General features: G+C 48.6%; 1 protein-coding gene across 1 annotated transcript in view; it reads left to right on the forward strand.

The window, feature by feature from the left end:
- Positions 1-760: 760 nt before the first annotated feature.
- ASTN1 (astrotactin 1) overlaps positions 761-22,299 on the forward strand; it is a 179,069-nt gene continuing 157,530 nt past the window's right edge. Inside the window, exons 1-4 of the mRNA XM_015417740.1 lie at positions 761-851; positions 3,201-3,350; positions 6,921-7,088; positions 15,138-15,222. Coding sequence (XP_015273226.1) covers positions 761-851; positions 3,201-3,350; positions 6,921-7,088; positions 15,138-15,222 — 494 coding nt within the window. The remainder of the gene's footprint in view (positions 852-3,200; positions 3,351-6,920; positions 7,089-15,137; positions 15,223-22,299) is intronic.

Genomic DNA, 22,299 nt, shown 5'->3' on the forward strand with positions numbered 1-22,299 from the left:
AAAGTCCTTGTCTCTGGGCCAATCCCAAAATCCTATCTGTGAATCTAATTTTTCCTATTTGCTTTAAAACTGTGCTCTAAAGTGAAGTCAGAGAAACTGCACAGATAAAGCGCAGATAAATGAAAGCTAAAGCACACACACACCCCGCCTGCACACACACACACATCTCTCATGGCCCAGGGCAGGGTAGGTAAGCCGCTAAGCACTTAATGACTTCGGGTTTGACTGTGCTCCCCTCTCCTGCATATCTGAGATTTGCCTTCTACCCTGCTGGGACATCATACCAGCTGTCAGAGATAGGAGACGGCAGGATGCCTTGACGCCCAGGGGACGTGGATAGAGGCTGCCACTCAGGAGTGCGAGTCTGAGACAGTGATAGATCCAGGTGGGAAGGAGTGGGCGGAGTGAAGCGCACAGTGGTAGAGTGCTCCTAATTACCCCGGGGGAGTTGGATGTCTCTGGCCTCGGGTGCTGGTAATGAGGAATGCCACTCTTTGCGGCTACAGTTCCTCTCATTGATGCTGCTTCTGAAACTACCATCCAACCTAGTCCTAAATCAACTGTGAAAGGAGAAGTCTCTGTGGTCTTTATTCCCAAATGAGATTAGACACAGTGTGTCCAAGATCTTGGGGATTCTCAGACCGTGCCTTCTCCCTCCCATGGCTCTTCATTTAGCCTCACAGTCCATTTGCTGCTAATGTCTACCACCTGACCATTTTATTTGTGGAATGGTAAGTTTTATGTGCCTCCTGAATAGGGGATGGAACTCACCAGGAGCCCGGGAGAGAGTCGCAAACAGATCAACATGACAGCAGAGCAGTGCCAGGCTGCATCTCAGCAGTGCTTTCTGGGTAAAAGGATGGCATCCATCTTCACAGGGAAAATGTCCCCCTCATGGTCACAATTGGGCGTCTCCATGTGGTTGCCAGCCATTAAAAGTCACAATGATGCCGTGCAAGGAAATTGCGGGGAAATGGCTCCTGCGGGGCTGCTGTGAAGATTAAAGGCGGCCTGAGTTTTGTAGGGTTTCCAGTTGGGGGAAGAAAGCTGGCACAGAACTTCTGTCAGGAGCTGGAAGGAGCACGGCCAAGAAGGCATCCCTGATAAGCTCCCACCTCAGAGGGACTAGAGAGGAGGAGGAGGGAAGGGGTGACTAGAGAACCCCCCCTCCTCCACAGTGAGATGGTCATAGCTGAACTGACCTTGCTGCTGTTCCAATCGAGACACAGACGTCAAGGAGCCATGGAATGCAGCCAGCATCCTTTCCCGAGGGTTGTTTCACACACTCATTTTTTTGCTCTATAAATACACATTTCTTCTTCATTTGCAGGTGTCCTCTTGAGCAGAGGACATCTGCTAAGTCCATTTGGGCTTGGAAGGGCGTAACGCTGCTTAGGATGACACTGTAAAAGTCGTACGGCCCTAAAGTGGGAAGGGTCACCATGGGCCACCCAGTCTAACTCTGCTCAGTGCGGGAAACCCAAAACTAGAGCCTCCCCCATGGCTGCCCAGCCTCAGCTTAAGAACCTCCCGCAAAGGAGAGCCTGCTGCCACCCTAGGCCACTGGTTCCATTGCGTGACTCGTCTTAGCATTAGGAAGTTTCTCGTCACGTTTAACTGAAGTCTGCTCAATTGTAATAATATCTCGTCTTGCCTTCTCCAGCAACAGAGAACAACATGGGGTCTGGCCATGACTCAGCGGCAGAACATCTGCTTGGCGCACAGAATGTCCCAGGTTCAGTCCCCAGTATCTCCCGTTGAAAGGATCAGCAAGCAGGTGGTGTGAAAAAGCTCTTCCTGAGACCCTGGAGAGCTGCTGCCAGTCTGAATAGACAATAATGACCTTGAAGGGCCAGTGGTCTGAATCAGTAGAAGGCGGCTTCATGTATTCAAGTCTTCTCCCTTTTCCATGTGATAGCTCTTCCACTGTTTGTCAAGTCTTCCCATAGTCTTCTCTTTTCCAGGCTAAACACACCCAGTTTCTTCCCCCTTTACTTGTAGTTAAGCAAGTATAAAGCCAACAGTCCTGATAGTCTTTTTTCCATGTGACAGCTCTTCCACTGCTTGTCAAATCTTCTCTTTTCCAGGCTAAACATACCCAGTTTCTTCCCCCTTTACTTGTAGGACAGCTTGTCCAGATCCACCTCTCGCTTTTTGAACACACAACCTATGTCGCTTGTCTGAATTTCACACTTCCGATTGGCTCATTAGCACAGATTGATAAATGATCCCACCAATCAAGAGCCAGTGCCACCATCTTGCCTTTCTCTTGGAATGGCAGGCAACCACATACTTCTGTATAAACCTGCTTGTAGCCCACATCCAGTGACTATATGTCAGCTTGTTGTTGTCGAGGGGAGACGTTTGGATCGTGGGTCTTATCCAGTGCGACGTTATGAAGCTCTCCGGCCTGGATTCCCCTCAGAGATGCCGTTTGAGAGTTCATACACACTCTCTTTCAGCCATGTGTACTGCTAGACGAGTACGAGTTACATCACTCCTCTCCGTCTTTCTCGCAGTCTCCACATTCCCCTCCTCCCTGGGTACACCTGATGGCCATTTTATTTGCTTCATTTACATCACACTGTGAACCCACCACCCAAGCCTTAAAGTGACTCCACCAACAATCTGATTTCTCTTTTAGTTCTTCAGGGCATCTTGATTTCCCATCCTTCCTTCCATCTGTCACATTGTTGTCGACGGGCCCAATCACTCCCACGCCCCCTTCTTCCCCCTTTTGAAGCCCCATCACCCCATTGAGGTCTACAGGCCAATACTCCTGACCCTCCCGGGAACGGTCGGGGTCCCGCAGGCCTATTTCCCCTCGAACAGTGGGGGTAACTCCCAGTGTAGTCGGGAGGGGGCTGAGAGCGACATCCAGTGACTATACTTCCCAGAGTCCAGTGTGTTGGGGTAAAGAAGCATGCAATGCTCTGAGTTCTGTAGGATTTCCAGTTTCATTGATCTGCTGAGAGGTGCAGTTATTTCTCTCCCCCCCCCAGAAAACTTCATTTGGTTTTCTTCCATTTGTTCTTAAAGCATATCACTTGTGGCATACTTGGCTCATTTTCCTAGGTTCGATTAGTGCATGTTGCTGTTAATCCGATACTCAGTGTTGTGGCCCAGGACTGAGAGAGATGACCTTTGAGTTCATTCCACTTTGACTTCCCCTTCAACTCTCGTTTGCATTGTCCTTGCAGTTGGCTCGCCAAGGAGCCCCGTTAGCAAGACCACCTTGACCCTCATTAGCATCACTAGCTGTGTCATTGGCCTGGTGTGCGCGTCCCACGTGAACTGCCCGCTGGTGGTCAAGATAACATTGCACGTTCCAGAGCACCTGATTGCTGACGGTAAGCGAACACTTTATATGTCACCCTGCCTCTTCTTCTCTGGGGTCAACCACTGTACCAGGGGTGGTGGTGGAGAGTAGTTGGGCGTGGGCAGTCTCCTCTTGAGCAAATTGGCATACTTGAAACCTTGTGTTTGTGTGTCGGGACTGGGAAGGATTGGGACCAGAGAACAGATCAGTTCACAAAGGTGACTGAAGCCCCCATTGACCAATCAGCAATCTTTCACCAATGGGTTGGCAGCCTCAGGCATGTCATGTATGTGAGGCTTTTTAGAGACATCTCCCCCCCCCCCATTTTTTTGGTAGAACCCACCTGACAGAGTATGTATGTAACACACTGAATGTAGAAAGACAGTCTATAAGCTCCTAAGTATTGTGTTCTCCACAGAGGTTGTCAGCGTGGTGTAGTGGTTAAGAGCGGCGGACTCTAATCTGGAGAACCAGGTTTGATTCCCCACTCCATATGAGGTAACCTTGGGCCAGTCACAGTTCTCTCAGAACTCTCCCAGCCCCACCTACCTCACAAGGTGACTGTTGTAAGGAGAGGAAGGGAAGGTCATTGTAAACTGCTTTGAGACTCCTTACGTTAGAGAAAAGCTGGGTATAAAAAACCAATTCTTCTTCTTGTTACCCCTGAATGCCAGTGTGGCGTAGTGGTTAAGAGTGTGGACTCTAATCTGGAGAACCGGGTTGGATTCCCCACTCCTCCACATGCAGCCAGCTGGGTGACCTTGGGCCAGTTGCAGTTCTCTCAGAACTCTGTCAGCCCCACCACCTTACAAGGTGCATGTTGTGGGGAGAGGAAGAGAAGGTGATCGTAAGCCACTCTGAGACTCCTTAGGGTAGAGAAAAGCAGGGTACAAAAACCTACCCTATTTCCCCAAAAATAAGACAGTGTCTTATGTTCATTTTTGCTCCCAAAGATGCGCTAGGTCTTATTTTCGAGGATGTCTTATTTTTCCATGAAGAAGAATACAGTACACTCCGTCAGGGCAGAGCGAGCAGCAGGCAGCAGCTTGTCCTGGTGGCGTGGGCTCTCTGATTAAAAGAGACCTCACACTTCCTGTCTGCTCCGGCTGCGCAGCGGCCAACTGTGAGCTGTGCGGCGGCGCCTGCCGCTACGGCCCTGAGTCCAGAGTCACAGTAGCTTCGGGGGGCCTTATTATCGGGGAGGCCTTATGTTCGGGGGAGGCCTTATTATCGGGGAGTTCCTATTTTCGGGGGATGTCTCTTTCAGCGAGAGGCAAAACTGTAAGTAGGTCTTATTTTCGGGGGATGTCTTACTTTCGGGAAAACAGGGCAGTCATTATTATTCTTTGGTGTTCCCTTAACATTTTCCATAACTCTCTTCAGTCCGCCAGGATTTGAAAGTCTGGTTACTTCTTCAGGAGAAATCTGAATGGAAAGTGCAGATTTTCAGTCCCAGGGTAACAGCCTCCTCTGTGCTTAGGTGCTTGCTGAGGGGAGAATACGGCTTATGGGTCAGAGACCCCCCTTGGATTCCTATTTTAATGCTGCCTGTGCCTTCCCAGACTGCAGGAACAAATGCTCTCCTGTGAAAACACTGAGCCATGTGCCTCTCCCTCTGCCAAGCCTAGGCCCCCTCACCTTCTGTTTGCAGAGGGGTAGGCAGAGAAGAGGCTCAGTAACACGGAACACACTCGAGTTACCTCATCAGTCAACAGCCTGTAAGAGCGTCAGCTGAGGAACCCAAGAGTGAGGCAGTAAGGGCATTTCTGAGGTAAAGGAAACTTGTTTGTACCACAAGTGAGGAAGCTGAAACGGTTGGCTGCTGCTCTACACACGCACACACATGTCCTCTCCACACGAAAAAAAGGTAGACATAAGTGAAGAAGAAGAAGAAGAAGAAGAAGAAGAAGAAGAAGAAGAAGAAGAAGAGACTGGATTTATACCCCGCCCTTCACTTGGAGTCTCAGAGCGGCTTACAAACTCCTTTCCCTTCCCCTCCCCACAACAGACACCCTGTGAGGTGGGTGGGGCTGGGAGAGCTCTGACACAAACTGCCCTGTTTCAAGGACAGCTGTGCCAGAGCTTGTGACTGACCCAAGGTCACATCAGCAGCTGCATGTGGAGGAGTGGGGAATCAAACCCGGTTCTCCCAGATGAGTCTGCACACTTAACCACTGCACCAAACTGGCTTTAACCTTGGTTTCTTCTGGGCATGCTAGCTTTCTGTGTGTAGTGAATTCTTTGGTACAGAGGAACAGTCTTTCTTGTGAGCGGCCACTTGCTGCCTCATGTGCTACAGACCAGAAACAGGTTTCCGTCTCAATGAGAACTGGGCCAGTAAGGGGAGCGAGAGGTTTCCCGAGAACGACGTTTTGGTTGTCTGGGGTGGCACCCAGGAAGGTGGGATCTAGTGATGAACAGCAGCTTTATGGAGACGGGGACTGAGAGACAGAATTCAAAGTGACTTTGAGAATCCCCGTTCTCTCCTATGGCAGCTTTCTTGGTAACAAGTTTACATCTTTCCATTCCCTGGAAGTCCCAACTCCACTGTGATCACAGGATCATGGGGACGGCTTTCTCATTTTCACTTCCAGGGAGGAGCCTGTGCTCTGATCAGGTCGTTGCCCAAACAGCCAGTGTGGTCTGGCGCTTAGAGTGCTGGACTAAGATCTGGGAAATCCAGAGGTCAGATCTCCACTTAGTCATGAAGCTCACTAGGTGAGCTTAGCACACTCTTGCTGCCTAGCCTACCTCACAGGGTCGTTGTGATGATAAAATGGAGGGGGGGGAAGATGCGTATATGCCACTCTGAACTCTTTGGAGGAAAGAGAGAGATGGGGAGGGGCAACAGTGGGAGGGCTTCTAGTGTCCTGGCCCCACTGCTGGACGTCCTGATGGCACCTGGTATTTTTGGCCACTGTGTGACAGAGTGTTAGACTAGATGGGCCATTGGCCTGATCCAACATTGGCTTCTCTTATGTTCCTATGAGAGGATGAAAGGGAGGCAACATTTCTTAGTCACTTGGCTGTTTTCCGTAGGTATCAGGGAACAAAGTACTTACTCCTAACTCACAAAACAATCCCATTGTCTCTTTAATGCCAGTTCCTGCAGTGAGCTGGGTTTTTCCAAAACACCAGACAATGACTACAGACATACGGCCTCCACGCTGGCAGAGAGGCTTCCAAAAGTGAATTTGTGAATGTGCCCTATTTTGCAGAAATTCAAAGAACAAATAACGTCCTTGAGAGGAAAATAATGGGTTTTAAAGTGGTTTGGAGCAGAGAACTCTTTAACAGTGCAGTCCTGAGCAGAATTAACGCCCTTCTAAGTGCATTGAAGTCAGTGGGCTTAGAAGGGCGTATCTCTGCTCAGGATGGCACTGCTAGGAGTGTTTTCAGCCGCAGATGATAGTTAAAGTGGTTGTCCTGAATGAGAAACCTGCCTTGTTCTTTTGCTTCCTCTTCTGCATTTGCAGTGATCAGACACTCACATAAACAGCAACGGGGGCGATCAGAGATGATTGAGGCTTCACACATGGAAGCATCCTATATTGCAGGACTTCCCCCTACCCCCAAATGTTACGTTTTGTTTACTGTGCAGGCAGCCGATTTATCCTGCTGGAGGGAAGCCAGTTAGATGCCAGCGACTGGCTCAATCCTGCCCAGGTGGTCCTTTTCTCCCAGCAGAACTCCAGTGGCCCCTGGGCCTTGGACCTGTGCGCCCGACGGCTTCTTGACCCCTGCGAACACGAGTGTGACCCCGACACCGGTAGGTGGGCATGGGAGGAATGTTCACCCTATCCTAGTGGGACAAGAGGGATTGTTTCTCCATACGGGGCAATCAAGAGAACCCCATCCAAGTCCTGCACAAGTGTGGATGGGAAATACCCGCTGTGCAGAGGACCTTTACAGATCTCTCAGTTCCTCTCTTGATTCCCGTGTGTGTGTGTGTGGGGAGAGCACGGAGCCTGTGAAGCTATCTTATGTGGAGTCAGGCCATTGGTCATTTTTATCCAGTATGATCTGCTTGGATTGGCTGTAGCTCTCATCTGCTGTCTGCAATCCCTTTTGGGATGTACTAAAACAAATGACAGGAATGCACATCGGGAACCATGGGGGATGCCTGAAGGTCTGGAAGGTAGGTACTCATTGGCACTAATTCACTTGCATAGGTCCACTGAAACACACAGAAAAGTTGCAATGAAAATGTGGAATGGGTTACAAGAAGCCCGCCCTGGGACTGGAATGACAGCCCCTGGAGTGGAATGACAGTCCTTGGGACTCGAATCGGTACTCTGGAGGCTGTCCTTCCAGTCCCGGAGCACTGACTCCATCCCCATGGACTGCTATTCCACTGTGGTGGCTGTCATTCCAGGCCCAGGACAGGTTTCTCATAATACATTCCACATTTTCTGTGCAACTTAAGCGTGCTGCAATGTAATCCAGTGGAGCCTGTGCAGGTCAATTGCTGTTCCTGACTCCCATGACATTCAGTCGGCCTTCAGCTATCTCCCATTGTTCCTAAAAAATATGTTTCAGTGCGTCATGTCCTCTGACTGGGATTGGACCCAGGATCTTATGCATGCATGCCAACAAACAAACAAACAAACAAGAGAACTGAGTTAGGAGAGCCTGGCTGTGTCTTTAAAAAAACTGCTGCATCCTCCTTTAAGAAGTGCAGCTCCAGGGTGACGGGGAATTGCACTTGAGGAGTCCGGAGGAGTCTTGTGTTCTCCCAGCACACACATCTCCGTGAGCATCTAATCCTTCCTTTGCAACCCTGACTCACTTCTTCACCCAGGTCCTCATTCCACGGTGGAGCCGTAATGCAGGACCATCTGCCATGGCAGCTGTCAGCCCCAGCAGGCCTCGCAGAAGGGAGGGCGTTCAGCACCCTCGGGGGGGGGGGCGCTTTCCAACTTCACAGGTTTTTGTCAGCATTGTGGGGAGGGTGGGGGTTGAAAAATCCGTGAGATTGGTTGTGTTTTTTTGTTTTGTTTTTCTACAAGAGCTTCTGTTGTGCCTTTTGTGCTTTTGGCTGTATTCTGACGTGATTTTCTTTCGTTCTGTTTTTTTGCACGGTCCCCGGCAGTGTTCCCTCTAAGCTGAGTTAGCGTGAGCTAGCTCACAGTTTTTTTAGTCTCCAGCTCACAGATTTTCGTTTTGGCTCAGGAAGGAGGGCTCCAGAGCAAACTAATTTGTGCAGCAGCCAAATCGCCTGCTCGCAACTTTAACGCCGGTAGCTCACAAAGTAGAATTTTTGCTCACAGGACTCCACAGCTTAGAGGGAGCATTGGTCCCCGGCATGTTTTCAGCAAAGTTTAGCCCTGCAAGTTTGATTTGCACCCCAGAGCGCACAGCCAGATCTCCCACGTGCGAAGGCAGTGCCTGGTTCTCTGTGCTGTTATCCAGGAAGAAACTGATGGCTGTGTGCTCTCCTGGCTTTAATCAGGAGCCAGGCACCGGCTTCTTGCCCCTTGCTCTGCCAAGACGGCTTTGGGGAGGGGACGGATTGAGGGGGAGAATGGCTGGAGAGGCTTTTCAAGCCAGACAGAAACTTCTGAGCTGTGCTTTCAAGAATGTGGAGGGCTTTGGACACCTTCCGAGATTGATTCTGCCTTCTGGGCCCCTCCCCTACCAACCATCTGTTCCATAGTGGACCATGAGAAATCCTTGCACAAACTCCTGTATGCACACAGCCCGCTATTGTGTGCAAAGTTCTGTCAGGTGAGGCTCTAATCCAACACTGGCGTTAGAAAGGGGACAAGAGCGAGATAGCTCTCTCCCCTCTTGAGACCACCTTCAGGTCAGCGCTGGTTTGCATCCTACTAGTCAAGTTGGAAGCCTTTCTCTGGCCCAAGGAGTCTTGTTCCAACAAAAGAGCATGGCCGAGCGGAGCGGAAGAATAGCTGCCGCCCTAAAACCAGAGCAGGAAGTCTTCCTAAATCAGGTTGCGGTGATGGGGCAAGTGGGATCATTTAAAGCGGGGAGGGATTGTGTCTCAGTGGAAGGGACTCTGTTTTATTTATTTATTTATCATTTGTATTTATAGCCTGCCCATCCCATAAGCGGGCTCAGAGCGGGGAACGTCATCAAAACAGTACAATAGATACAATTAAAATCAAACAAGTTAGGAATTCAAACAGTAATAAACCTTAAAATTCAATCACACTTCTGACAGCCACTGGTTTTATGGTTCTTTGGCATATTATTTGGGTCAATAGATGGATAGGTGGCAGCCACCTCAGGGAGGCCATATAAAGACGTCTGCCGCAGGTGGAACATCCCAGGTTCAGTCCCCGGCATCTCCACTTAGAAGCACCAAGCAGTAGGTGATGTGGAAGACCTTGGCCAGAGACCCTGGAGAGCTACTGCCCGTCCGAGAAGATATTCTGACCTTGATGTACCAAAGATCTGATTCAGTATAAGGCAGTTTCATGTGTGTGCACTTGGGGTGGGGGGTTGGTCAGTGGTGGTAGAACATCTGCTTGGCACGCAGGAGGTCCAAGGTTCAATTCCTGGCATCTCCAATAAGGATCAGGTTGTAGGTGAAGTGAAGGACACATGACCACATGCCAAGCAGATGCTCGACCCTGAGCCACAGCCATTCGCTCAGCTCGAGACCCTGGAGAGCCGCTGTCAGTCTGAGTAGACCCTACTGACCTTGGTGGTACAAGGCAGCTTCATGTGTTCACGTGTTATTAAAAATACTTATATCCCATTTGTCTCAAGATCAACATGACCTGATTTCAGGCATGTTAAGTCTGCCGACGTCTCCATTAGGGCTGGATGAAGAGGTTATGTGGGCTAAATGGGATGTGCCGTGACTGCAAAAATAAGTGACCTCGAAACTGGTACAAATTGGTCCGAATCAACTAAGGACCACCTACAGAGACAAGAGACTTAAGAAGTCGGTTTCACTGGAAAATTCCTAGTTACATGAATACATGAGACTGTCTTATACTGAAACAGACACATGTTCCATCAGAGTCAGTGTTGTCTACTCAGACTGGCAGCGGCTCTCTGGGCCCTCAGGCAGGGGTCTTTCCCATCACCTACAACCTGACCCTTTCCACTGGAGATGCCGGGGATTGAACCTCAGACCTTCTGCATGCCAAGCAGATGCTCTGCCAGTGAGCCACGGTCCCTCCCCAACTGTAGCTGCCAATCAGGGTGTGACAGCTTTCAGGTTTGCAGTGCTAAAGAGCAGATCTAACTGCTTATAGTCCAAATCGTGAGACCATGTGAAGAACAGGTGGTGAGAGATACAAGAAACATTATCCATCTCCCAAGAGTTATTGCAAGGATGGTTGAAACATAAACTTAGATCCAACATGGCAACAGGTTTACCTATAGAGTTTGCCACAGATGCTCTGAGCCAGCATCAAAGAAGAATACACCCTCTAAATGTTGCTCGCTGTGTTTTATGCTTCAGATGGGTAGCTGAAGCAATTAACACCAGAAGTATATTCCTCTGTATCGATTTTCATACCTCAATAAGTTTGTCTCCTTTGACTACATCCAGGTGTAGTCCTGGTGGAGGTTTTCCTGCCCTAAGTGAAAAAAAGGAACAAGTTTTGTTTAGGAATGGTTGAAAGTAGCCTTTGTAATCCCTGTATCTAAAGTTACTATGACAACAAAAAAACTTCTTTCTTGACTGGCAGGCATTTCAGCTCTCACTCCTGCTTTTCATTATGAGATAAAATAGTAACTATTTAAGCTCCCCCACCCCGCAATGTTTACTTATACCCTGCCTTTCTCCGGGAGACTCAAGGTGGATTACAAAATATTTTTAAAAATGCAATAAGAAAACACAAGAGATCTAGGAAATGGGCCACTTGGAGTCCAGGGAAAGCATGCAGCCAGCAGCCACCCCTCTCCCTCACATCTTGCAAGATTTAAAGGGCCCGCCGATCAGCTGGAGGGCCCTTTAAATCTTGGAGGAAGGGAGGGAGAGGGGCAGCTGTAAGATTTAAAGGGCCCTCCAGCTGATCAGCGGGCCACATGCTCCTGCTGATCAGCTGGAGGGTCCTTTTCATGTCACAGCAGGGGACGGAGGTGCAGAGGGGCAGCAGCTGTTGTAGGGTGTGTCTCACATTTGAGGGGGCGGAGCCCTGAAATGCCCCACTTTAGCTATGGGCCTGGGCCCCTTTCCATAGTTTAAGTTCTAATTGTGCATGCTTATTTGGGGGGGGGGCTATGTCATGTATCAGTGAAAACCAGCTGCAATCTCAATTCACATAAATATAAGTAAAAAAAGGAGCCGACCATAACCTTTACTTGTGAGCCTTCAAAAGTGTGTTGGAAAAGCTCCACTTTACAGCACCTCTGAAATCTTTGCAAGTTTGAGGCCTTCCCCCTATCCCGGGGAAGTCGGTAGCATGAAACTAGAGCAAGCCTGAGCAGAAACAGACCTCAGTGACCTGAGGGGACCCTTGGTCTGGTGGTCAGAACTGCCTTGTGGGCACGTATTGATGGAAGTGGTTCCACCCATACATGGGTCCCAGGCCGTGAAAGGCTTTAAAGGTTAACCTCCGCATCTTGGGTGAGCAGGATTAGCAATCATCTCTTCCAAATCTCATTTGAGATCCATTGAGGATTCTTGGCTAGAGGACAGTCGATCCCACCCACATTTTAGCAGGGGTGGGGAGGAAGACAACAGAACTGCTCTTGAGAACCACTTTTTTGAAGAGCCCTCCTAATTAGGGAGTCCAAAAATCAGGAAGAATGAAATCTGGCCTCCTCCCTCAAGCCAGTTTGGTGAAGTGGTTAAGAGCGGCAAACTCTAATTTGGAGGACTGGGTTTGATTCCCCACTCCTCTGCATGCAGCCAGCTGGGTGACCTTGGGCCAGTCACAGTTCTCTCAGAGCTGTTCTCTCAAGAGCAGTTCTCTCAGAGTTCTCTCATCCCCCACCTACCTCACAGGGTGTCTGTGGTGGGGAGAGGAAGGGAAGGAGATTGTAAACTGCTCTGAGTCTCTTGAGAGAAGGGCAAGGTATAAATCCAATCTCCTCCTCCTCCTCCTCCTCCTCCTCCTCCTCCAGGTCTGCTGCTGCTGTTCATTCTGAGTCATAGGTTGCCTAAGGAAACCTTTGGCCTTTTTCATATTGTGCCCCCCTGACAAATACTGCCAGCCTCCGCTTGTATCAGGCTCACCTTGCTTCCTGGGAACTTGGAAGAGAAGACAGTACTCAGACACTGGTACTTAGTCTGTCTCGTTGATTGTGTCATGTCAGGTCATTGGCTGTTTTTCAGCCTTCCGCCTGTGCCTTTAGAGGCAGCCTGACGCAGAGAGATTAAGTAGAGCTGCGACTCCAGGCTGGCAAAAAGTCTCGTGTCTGAAATGTCTGCATTCCAAAGTGCTCTAAAAAGTGGAGGGGAAAAGGCCCTGGGTGTGTGTGACCACATCACCTCTTCCCGGCTGCACTTAGATGTCACCCACAAATCGGCGCTTGTTCGCAACAAGTACAAACTCAGTTTGCTGCCGTGGTACAAGGCAGCCCTTCTTCCCTCCCACAAGCAGAAGGCAGTTGAAGGCACACTGGTTTCAGAAGCAGGACTCACATCTCCACTTTGCCACAGTGCCTGGATGCATCTGTGTTTCTCCACACCAGCTGGGGTTCTAAACCACAGGTGGATTCCAGTTTACAGTCAGTTTGTGGGGAGGACAAAAAAACCTCTAATTTGCCCAGGCACTGTGGCTAGGGCTCATCACAGCTGACCGGAGATTGAATGAAGGCTTCTGAAACCAGGAAGCCTTGGATGGTCTTCTGATCCTGAAGGTGTTGGAAATTCCAGATGTGATGTCTCCTGTCTCAGACCTCTAGACTGAGTGGTGAGAGAGGCTAGATAGCTAGACAGGCACACTGACCTTTCTTCCTGTCTCTGGTCTTCTGCCACTGTCTCCTTTGAAATGCAGATTGTACTCTCAGGGACAATTTCCCCTTCCTTCTTCTTTCTCAGTCTGATGAGGACGATCACTCCCCCTGCACGCACCAAGAGAGAGACATGTGGTCCTCTCTTGGCACCATAAGGCAGATGGGCCTCCCGCCATCTGCCTCCATCCTAGTAAGTTAGTACTCTATCATATCTCTGCTCTTTCCTATCCAAAGTGTACTTCTCAAATAAGGAGAGAAGTATTTCTCTTCTAAACTTGCAACATGGCTCTGTGTAGATTTGTAAGCTGAGTAACCTGGTAAAGTGACGCTGCTGCGTTTGTAGCTTTATTTAAGCTCTCTGCTAACTAACGGTGACTGGACTAACCACACAGGTTAACCTCAATAGAAGGAAGGTGGTAAAGGAGCACATGAATTTGACAGTAAACTGTGTTTGTGTCCATAGTGTACAAACAGAGGCCCATTTATGACGTATGAAAGCAGTTACTTGGTGAGAGTACATCCATTCTGCAGGAGGTTCTCTGTTGGTTTAGCATGAAAGCTTTGGGTATGGGATCTGATTTCCTCCAAAGCTGCTGCACTTATTATATTATTTAAAACCATAGCAATGTAGGAAGACCCCTACCGGATAAGGCCGAAGGTATTCCTATTATATCTGCACATGGAGGCCAGTAGCCCAACCACAGACCAATTTTCCCCCATGGATGTCTATGTTTGGAAGCCACCTAAACTAATAACCATCATCCTGCACTGCAGCCATGAAGTTCTTTCTTTTCTGTGTCTCAGACCCGCTGACCATCAGTTTCATGCACTCATTGTGAGTTCTAGTGTTAGGAGACAGAGAGAGAAATCCCTTTTAATCTACTTTCTCCACACCGGTCAAGGTTTTCTAAGCGTCCATCATGTCTTCTACTCGCGGCTCAGTTGTGGGCGATGCTGAGAGTTTTGTGAATGGAGCTTAATATGGATCGGGACCTTGGCGTGGAGGAAGAGCAGGTTGAGTCTTTCCCCATGCACCCTTTTCCCGACCTGAAACGGCATCGGGGACTTGCTGCTGGCCCCGTTGGGGTAAACACACAAAAACCCGCATCAGTACTTTTTGGCTTGCCCCAGCATTAGCAAATTGCCTGGGTCATCTTCAAATTGGGAAGCTGGCGTGGGCGAAAGGTTCAGTCCTCCTCCCCACCCAGCGCCACAGTCCCAACTCAAATTGGGATCCTGCTTGCCTGAGTTCTGGAAAGCCTTCTTCAAACAGAATTCCCTGTGTTGTGTTTCACTGATGCTTTAGGGGCAAACCAGAGGTGTGCCAGGCATTCTAAGCATGGAGCTTGCAGTGATTTTAAGCTCGGTTCTCAGATGTGCAGGGTGTAGTCCTTAGATTTTTGACCAAGCAAAAAAAGCCAAGGGAAGGTACTCCAACCCCTTGATTATGTTAGGCATTGTTTTTGGAAAGAAAAAGCCACACAGGAAACCTTCTTTGTGTTGTGTTTCACTGATGCTTTAGGGACATACCAGAGGTGTGCCAGGCATTCTAAGCATGGAGCTTGCAGTGATTTTAAGCTCGGTTCTCAGATGTGCAGGGTGTAGTCCTTAGATTTTTGACCAAGCAAAAAAAGCCAAGGGAAGGTACTCCAACCCCTTGATTATGTTAGGCATTGTTTGATGTCTTATTCCCTTCATTACGATACTGTTTTTGAGATGGGGTGGATGGGGATAGAGTATTACGAGCACAGCTTCAGCCAGACTGCAGACTGACAGAAACTCAAAGGCCGGCCATTTTTAATTTTTGTTATCATAGAATTTGTCCTTGTCGCCGATGCTGCACGTTGTGTTGAAAGAGCTGCCACAAGCCAGAGATCTTTTCCCGGGATATCTGGGTATTGTTCATGATTTCCATTTCTGTTTCTTTTCCCCCTCATAGGCGAGTGCCTGTGCTATGAAGGTTACATGAAGGACCCTGTGCACAAACACCTCTGCATCAGGAACGAGTGGGGCACAAACCAAGGGTAGGTGACTGTGATGGACAGTAAATGTTTGATGGTCTGAGACCCTTGAGTGGCAGGGGATTAAAATGGAATTCTTCAGTTGAGCGTCAATTAGGAGTGACAGTGAAGAACTAACAGTTGACTGGTAAGGAAAGCTGAGGGAGTGAGAGGATCAAGAAGGATTCCTATTCAAGCTTGAGGGAAATAGCTCCTAGAGAAGGGGGGTAATCCCTATCCAGTCTAAAGGAAATAGCTCCTAAAAGGAGGGGGTGATCCTTAGCCTGTGGATAGGGAAGGAAATTGGAACTGGTTTGAATGTTCCTGCCTTCACCAACTTAAGTGTCTGTGGGACAAAGAAGCTTATATTTGTGTATTTAAGCAGAGACTGCCAGGAAATCTCTGTCCTCAAGTTTTAGAGACCTGTTTGAATAACAGAAGCAGTTACTTGTTTATGACAAATTATCTGGCATTTATTTTTATACAGAGTTACCTCATTCATGTTGCCTGTTCATCTTATAAGTTCTAAACTTGATTCATACCTGACCATTTCCCCTCAAAGTTTGTTATTTCGAATTACTATCAGCCTCTCATGTGCCATTTTCTAAACACGATATAAGAAGGATTTTAGTCCCTCCCCTCAGTTCCCTAGGCCGCATCAACATCTAACAATATACATTCGATTGACTAGGTGGGACAGCCAGACCAAACACAAAGAAGAAGAAAAAGGGAAAAAGGGGTTGCTCAGCCAAAAGAAGATAAAAGGAAATCCTGTGAGGGAGGGCAAAATCATCATAGTGACACTTTCAGATTTTCAGGATCGTTGTGTGACTTGAGTGGAGAGGATCGGTCTGATATTTCAGAGGCTGAGACAACCAGTAAAGGACACACAATCCTGTATCTGAGGATGATTTCTAGGAGGCTTGATCTTTGATTCAAACAGCGTGCAGGTACCGTGGCAAAAAAAAAGCCGATAAGAGGCAGGGACACAGAGCAAAAAGTAAGGCATGAAAGATATTAGAAGAAGAAGAAGAAGAGATTGGATTTATCCCCCGCCCTTCACTACCCAAAGGTGTCTCAGAGCGGCTTACAAACTCCTTTTCCCTTCCCCTCCCCACAACAGACACCCTGTGAGGTAGGTGGGGCTGAGAGAGCTCTTGACAGAAACTGCTCTTTTTTCAAGAACAGCTCTTATCAGAGCTACGGCTTGCCCAAGGTCATCCAGCCAGGTGCAAGTGGAGGAGTGGGGAATCAAACGTGGTTCTCCCAGATTAGAGTCTGCGCACTTCACCACTACACCAAACTGGCTAGGGTTAGAAAGAAACCAGAGTGAGTCCAGAGAGCTGGGACAGGAACCCAGTGGGAAGGACCCAGAACAATCAAGAGAGGGGGGGGGGGTCCAGCCAGGCTGGAAGATAGCCTGATGCTGATAAAAGTTAACCTTCCGATAGTTCCAGGTCTGTGAAGGCACAGTAGAAAAGAGAGACTCCCGCACAAGGCAGACTGGGACCTGTCCCTCCTGCCCTTTGAAGCCTTCCTCAATAATTCTTAAGAGGGCAGTGTAGAAGAGGAACTCTGTACATGCTCAGAGGCGCTTCTCTTTCTGAACATTTGTTATTCTCATCATTCTCATAATGTATTGCAGAACTCAATCTTGGTATAGAAATCAGTTTTTGGGGTAGAGCTCTAGCGCGCCCAAGCACAAATTCAGTACTTTTTTTTTAAACTTTATTGTATTTAAAAACCAAATACATGCATAGCCGTAACCAAATACATGACTAACGGAAAAAACATTAACAGTAATTTTAAAGCATGGAAACAGGTATTGAAACATATAACATTGAACAGTTATTAGGACAGTAGTACAACCTGTAGTAGCTAGCATTGAGGGAGAAAGTGTGTAACATATGTAGCTTTTATGGCTGATATTAATATACAACATTAATTGCTTCAAGTATATGCTCAAATTCCTTATGTGAGGCGAAGTATTCAAGAACCGGAAACCAAATTTTAACAAAATTTGAATTATATAGATCAGTATCTCTTGGAGAATCCGCTAGCTTGTCCATTATACAATATTCCTGTATTTTTAAGAACCAATCAGATATAGTGGGTCTTTTGTTCTTTTTCCAAAATGTAGCTATAACTGCACGGGCAGCTGCACAAAATATTTCTATTAATTCAAACTTATGTCCATATTGTTTAGCAGCTGGCCAGTAGTTTAATATTAAAGATTCCATTTCCATCAGGATCTCCAGGTTAGTTATATCACACATTCAGTACTGTAGATGCAACCTTGGGTGATGGGGTCCAGAGGTGAACAGATCTTCAGAACTGCCCCGCTCAGGCTTTACTCTAGAATCCCATCCTGACTACAGAATTTATGGAATCAGATAGCAGCTAGACAAAAACACTGTGTCGTAATAGGTGATTTTAACTACCCACACATTGATTGGGTCAATATGTGTTCTAGTCGAGAGAAAGAGATTGAGTTTCTAGACACTCTAAATGACTGTGCTATGGAGCAGATGGTCATGGAACCTACCAGGGGAGAGGCGATCCTTGATTTGGTCCTAAGTAACACTCAAGACCTGGTGAGAGATGTAAAAGTGATTGCACCACTTGGAAACAGTGGTCAGGATCTCCAGGTTAGTTATATCACAAATTCAGTACTGTAGATGCAACCTTGGGTGACGGGGTCCAGAGGTGAACAGATCTTCAGAACTGCCCTGCTCAGGCTTTACTCTAGAATCCCGTCCTAACTACAGAATTTATGGAATCAGATCTCTCTTCTCTTGCGTTTGGTAATTGCCTTGTGATGCCCGAACTTGTTTGTGAGGAATTTGTTTAAGCCTGTCCACTGATCAAAATTCCAAGGGGTTCTATTTCTGAAGACCAGCACTGCTAGTCCTTTGCCCATGTAGAGAGCGAAATATATGGTCACTTCTCTTATTGCCATAAGTGTTCTAAATGTAATATGTGCTTGCTTCATGTAGACCTATGTGCGTCTGTGTACATGACCACACTGCCACCTAGTGTTCAGGGGCAACCTGTACAGACATCAAGGCATTTGGATACACAGCTTGAACATGGCCTGGAGATCTTTCTTCTGTGTTTAAATGCCTTCATACAGTGTGCAAGGAGTTCTTCATTTCGTTTACTTTTCTACAGAAGTAGAGCAGGGTATGTAAAATCTACATAGCTACAGCAGTACTTAGCCATGAAAGCCATTTGAACTCCCCCCCCATATGAGGTTGGCGCTGCGGTGGCTCAAGTGGTTAAGATGCTGAACTGCAGGCTGTGGAAGGTCGGTAGTTCAGCAGTGCAAGACCCGAGTTGCCGCGTGACGGAGTGAGCTCCCGTCTCTAGTTCCAGCTCCTGCCAACCTAGCAGTTTGAACGCAAGACATTGCAAGTAGATAAATAGGTACCACTTCAGTGGGAAGGTAACAGCATTCCGTGCGCCTTGACCACAGAAACATCTTCAGACAGCGCTGGCTCTTCGGCTTGGAAACGGAGATGAGCACCGCAACCCTAGAGTCGGACTCGACTGGCTTTCAAGCAAGGGAACCTTTACCTTTACCATATGAGGTTGGTAATCAAGAACAATCAGAATCAGTGTTCAAAATGGCAACTCATAGAGCAGCAACATTCACAAGAGCGGCCCCGAAAAGTGAGAAATGGGTGCCTTGTGCCCTGTGCCTCTAATATTCCCTGTCTAAGTGAGGGACACAGTGAACACGTGACGCTGCCTTATACTGACTTGGACCTGGGCCATCAAGATCAGTATTTTCTACTCAGACTGGCAGTGGGTCTCCAGAGTGTTGGGCAAAGGTCACATCCCCTACTGCCTGATCCCTTTAACTGGAGACGCTGGGGATTGAACCGGGGACCTTCTGCGTACGTAGCAAATGCGCTACCACTGAGCCGCAGCCCCTCCCCAACCGTGGAATCCTATTGGCTCCCAAGGGGACCGCTGAAGGAAAGGGGATGAGGTGGGAGGAACTGAGGTTGCTTCCTCTGCCTTCAAGCACTGGAGGCACCGGCAAGATCTGAGGAGGAGCCTAGCTCTGTGCAAGAGCATCTCTTTTGCTTAAAGAGCCCCCGCCCCATTCCAACCCAATCCCCGGTATCTCCAGTGACAAAATATCTCTGGAAAAGACCTCTGCCGTGAAGCTGAAGTCAGTCAGAGCAGACAGTGCCGGGGACAGATGGGCAGCAGCTGCGTCTCTTCGTCTCTCCCTCACAACCTGGCAAACTGTACGAGGTCAGGGAAGCGGCAGCCATTGGAGGCTTTTCAAATGGGGCCAGAAGCCACAGGGAAGACCGCAGGAGGGAATGAAGGTCAAGGAAAGGGAGAGCGGGGGGAAGAAAGAGGGCAGAACGACACGAGTCCAGGACTGAACACTGCACAGAGAGAGAAGCAGAGGAGGTTTCAAAGCAAGTTTTGCCTGGAAAGCTCGCTGTTAAGGCTTGGGTTCATTCTGCAAGGCAAGGGTGGATTGAGGTAGCAGGACGGCCTCGGAGGAAATGGGGGTGCACTGGCAGCACGCCTGGGGCCACTCAGTTCAGACCTCCAGCCAGTGGTGCTGAAAACGCTTGCCGAAGACAGACGAGCTTAGCCCTGTCTTTGTTGCCATTCCAAAAGAGCCAGGATGCCACTAGGTTGCTGTTACATAGAGCTGCCTCGGGAGGCTTTGCCTACCTGTGTTGATTAGTGAAGTCCAGATCTGATGTATCGATTGGCTGATGCAGGGGCATGAAATGCAGTGAGCGTGTCTTGCTGAGTTGTGTAAAAGCACTCCTCATGCTGAAAATGCAGTGCGGGCAAGCCCTCTCCCCCAAACCACGGAAACCATGAGATCTACTGCAGATAATTTTTTAAAATACAGATAAGAATTGAAACATAAGAATGTAAGAAGAGCCCTGCTGGATCAGATCAATGGTCCATCCAGTCCAGCATCCTGTCTCATACTGTGGTCAACCAGTTCCTCTGGAGAGTCAGCAACAGGGCACAGAGGCCAAGACCTTCCCCTGATGTTGCCTCCTGGCTCTGGGATTCAGAGGATTACTGCCTCTGAATGTGGAGGTTCCCCTCAGTCACTACATCCTCTGGCAGCGAATTCCACATTTTAATCACTCTCTGTGTAAAGAAGTATTTCCTTTTGTCCGTCCTGAACCTACTGCCCATCAGGTTCATTGGATGCCCTCAAGTTTTAGTATTTTGGGAGAGGGTTGTCTGCTGGTCTGCTGCTTTAATGCGTGAGGATTGGTTAGCGATGCCAGACATGAGGGCACTTGGATACAGTTCTGCCTGCCTTTACAGCAGTGTGACCTATGCTCAAGGGCCCAAGTTTATGGGACTCGCTTAGAGTCTGTAGTTCCCTGTTGGCAGTTGAGGATAGAGTTGCCGACTTCCAGATGGAGCCCGGGGACATCCTGGAATTACAGTTTATCTCCAGACTACAGAGATTAGTTCCCCTGGAGAAAAAAAGCAGTTTTGGAGGGTGGACTCTATGAGAACCATTTTGGCGTAGCGATTTAGAAGCGTGCACTCTAATCTGGAAGAAACAGGTTTGATTCCAGGAGTTCGACATGCAGCTGCTGGTGTGACTTTGGGTCAGTCACAAGTTCTCTTTCTGTTCTTTCAGGAGCGATCCTCAAAAGAGCTCTCTCAGCCCCACTTACCTCACAGGGTGTCTGTTGTGGGGAGGGGAAGGGAAAGGAGATTGTAAGCCGCTCTGAGACTCTCAAGTGAAGGGTGGGATATAAATCCAATCTCCTCCTCCTCTTCCATACCCTGCTGAGCTCCCTCCCCTCCCCAAACCTGGCCAACCCCGGGCTCTATCCTCCTATCGCCAGGAATTGCCCAAACCAAAGCTGGCAATCCTAGCTGAGGATGAGACTGATGTGCACTTGCTCATGAGGGGGCACTTCAAGGGATTATAGATAACGAACCGGTTTACCTCCTTTTCCATTGCAGCTGCCCCCTGCCAGCTTTCTGGCCTGCTCTCTAGCAGAGGAAGCAAGCGGTACCTTTGTTCCACTCTCAGAGTCTGAGGCTGTGGCGGTCTCAGAGGGAACGGGGGACGCAGAACATGCCATCCTTTGTAAAAAGGATCCAAAACAATCACAGGTCTGGATAAACTGTGACTAAAATTAATGGGAGAAGGGAGGCCTTTCGCCGCAGAGACCCCAAAGAGCTGCTTGTAAAGCAACAAACGAGGTCTGAAGTGCCTGAATTGGATTTTGAGGAATGCTGCTGATGGAACCTCAGGGTGGTGCTGTGGATTCAGCCCCCCTCCCCCCTTTTTGGGGGAAAAATGTATTCAATATGTTCACTCTCATTCACCAGCAGGCAATGGCAAACCACCTCTTAGGCTGCGGTCACACACACTAAATAATCCACTTTCAATCCACTTCCAGTGCACCTTCCAACCAGTGTTCCCTCTAAGCTGAGTTAGTGTGAGCCAGCACAGTTTTTTAGCCTCTGGCTCACACATTTTTGTCTTAGCTCAGGAAGGATGGCTCCAAAGCAAATTAATGTATGCAGTAGCCAACTCGCTCGCTCACAACTTTAATGCCAGGAGCTCACAGAGGAGAATTTTTGCTCACAAGACTCCACAGCTTAGAGGGAACATTGCTTCCAACTGGATTTTGCCAGTTCACACAGACCAGTTTCCCACAAGCAGCTGCACCACCCTCGCTCTCCCCCCCCCGATCCAGTTGGAAAGTGCATCGAAAGTGGATTATTCAGTGTGTGTGACTGCAGCCTTAATGTCTCTGGCCTTGAAAACCCAATGGGCTCTCCATAAGTTGGCTGGGGCATGACTGCTCTTTCCACCACCAAGCCCATTGAAATCAGCGGGCTTAAAAACTGGAATATTTCCTCATAGGGCCCTAGTCAGTTTGGTGTAGTGGTTAAGTGTGCAGACTCTAATCTGGGAGAACCAGGTTTGATTCCCCACTCCTCCACTTGCACCTGGCTGGATGACCTTGGGCAAGCTGTAGTTCTGATAAGAGCTGTCCTTGAAAAAGAGCAGTTTCTGTCAAGAGCTCTCTCAGCCCCACCTACCTCACAGGGTGTCTGTTATGGGGAGGG

Source organism: Gekko japonicus, unplaced genomic scaffold (genome assembly GCF_001447785.1).
Source record: "Gekko japonicus isolate JY-2015 unplaced genomic scaffold, Gekko_japonicus_V1.1 scaffold158, whole genome shotgun sequence".
Lineage (NCBI taxonomy): Eukaryota > Metazoa > Chordata > Lepidosauria > Squamata > Gekkonidae > Gekko > Gekko japonicus.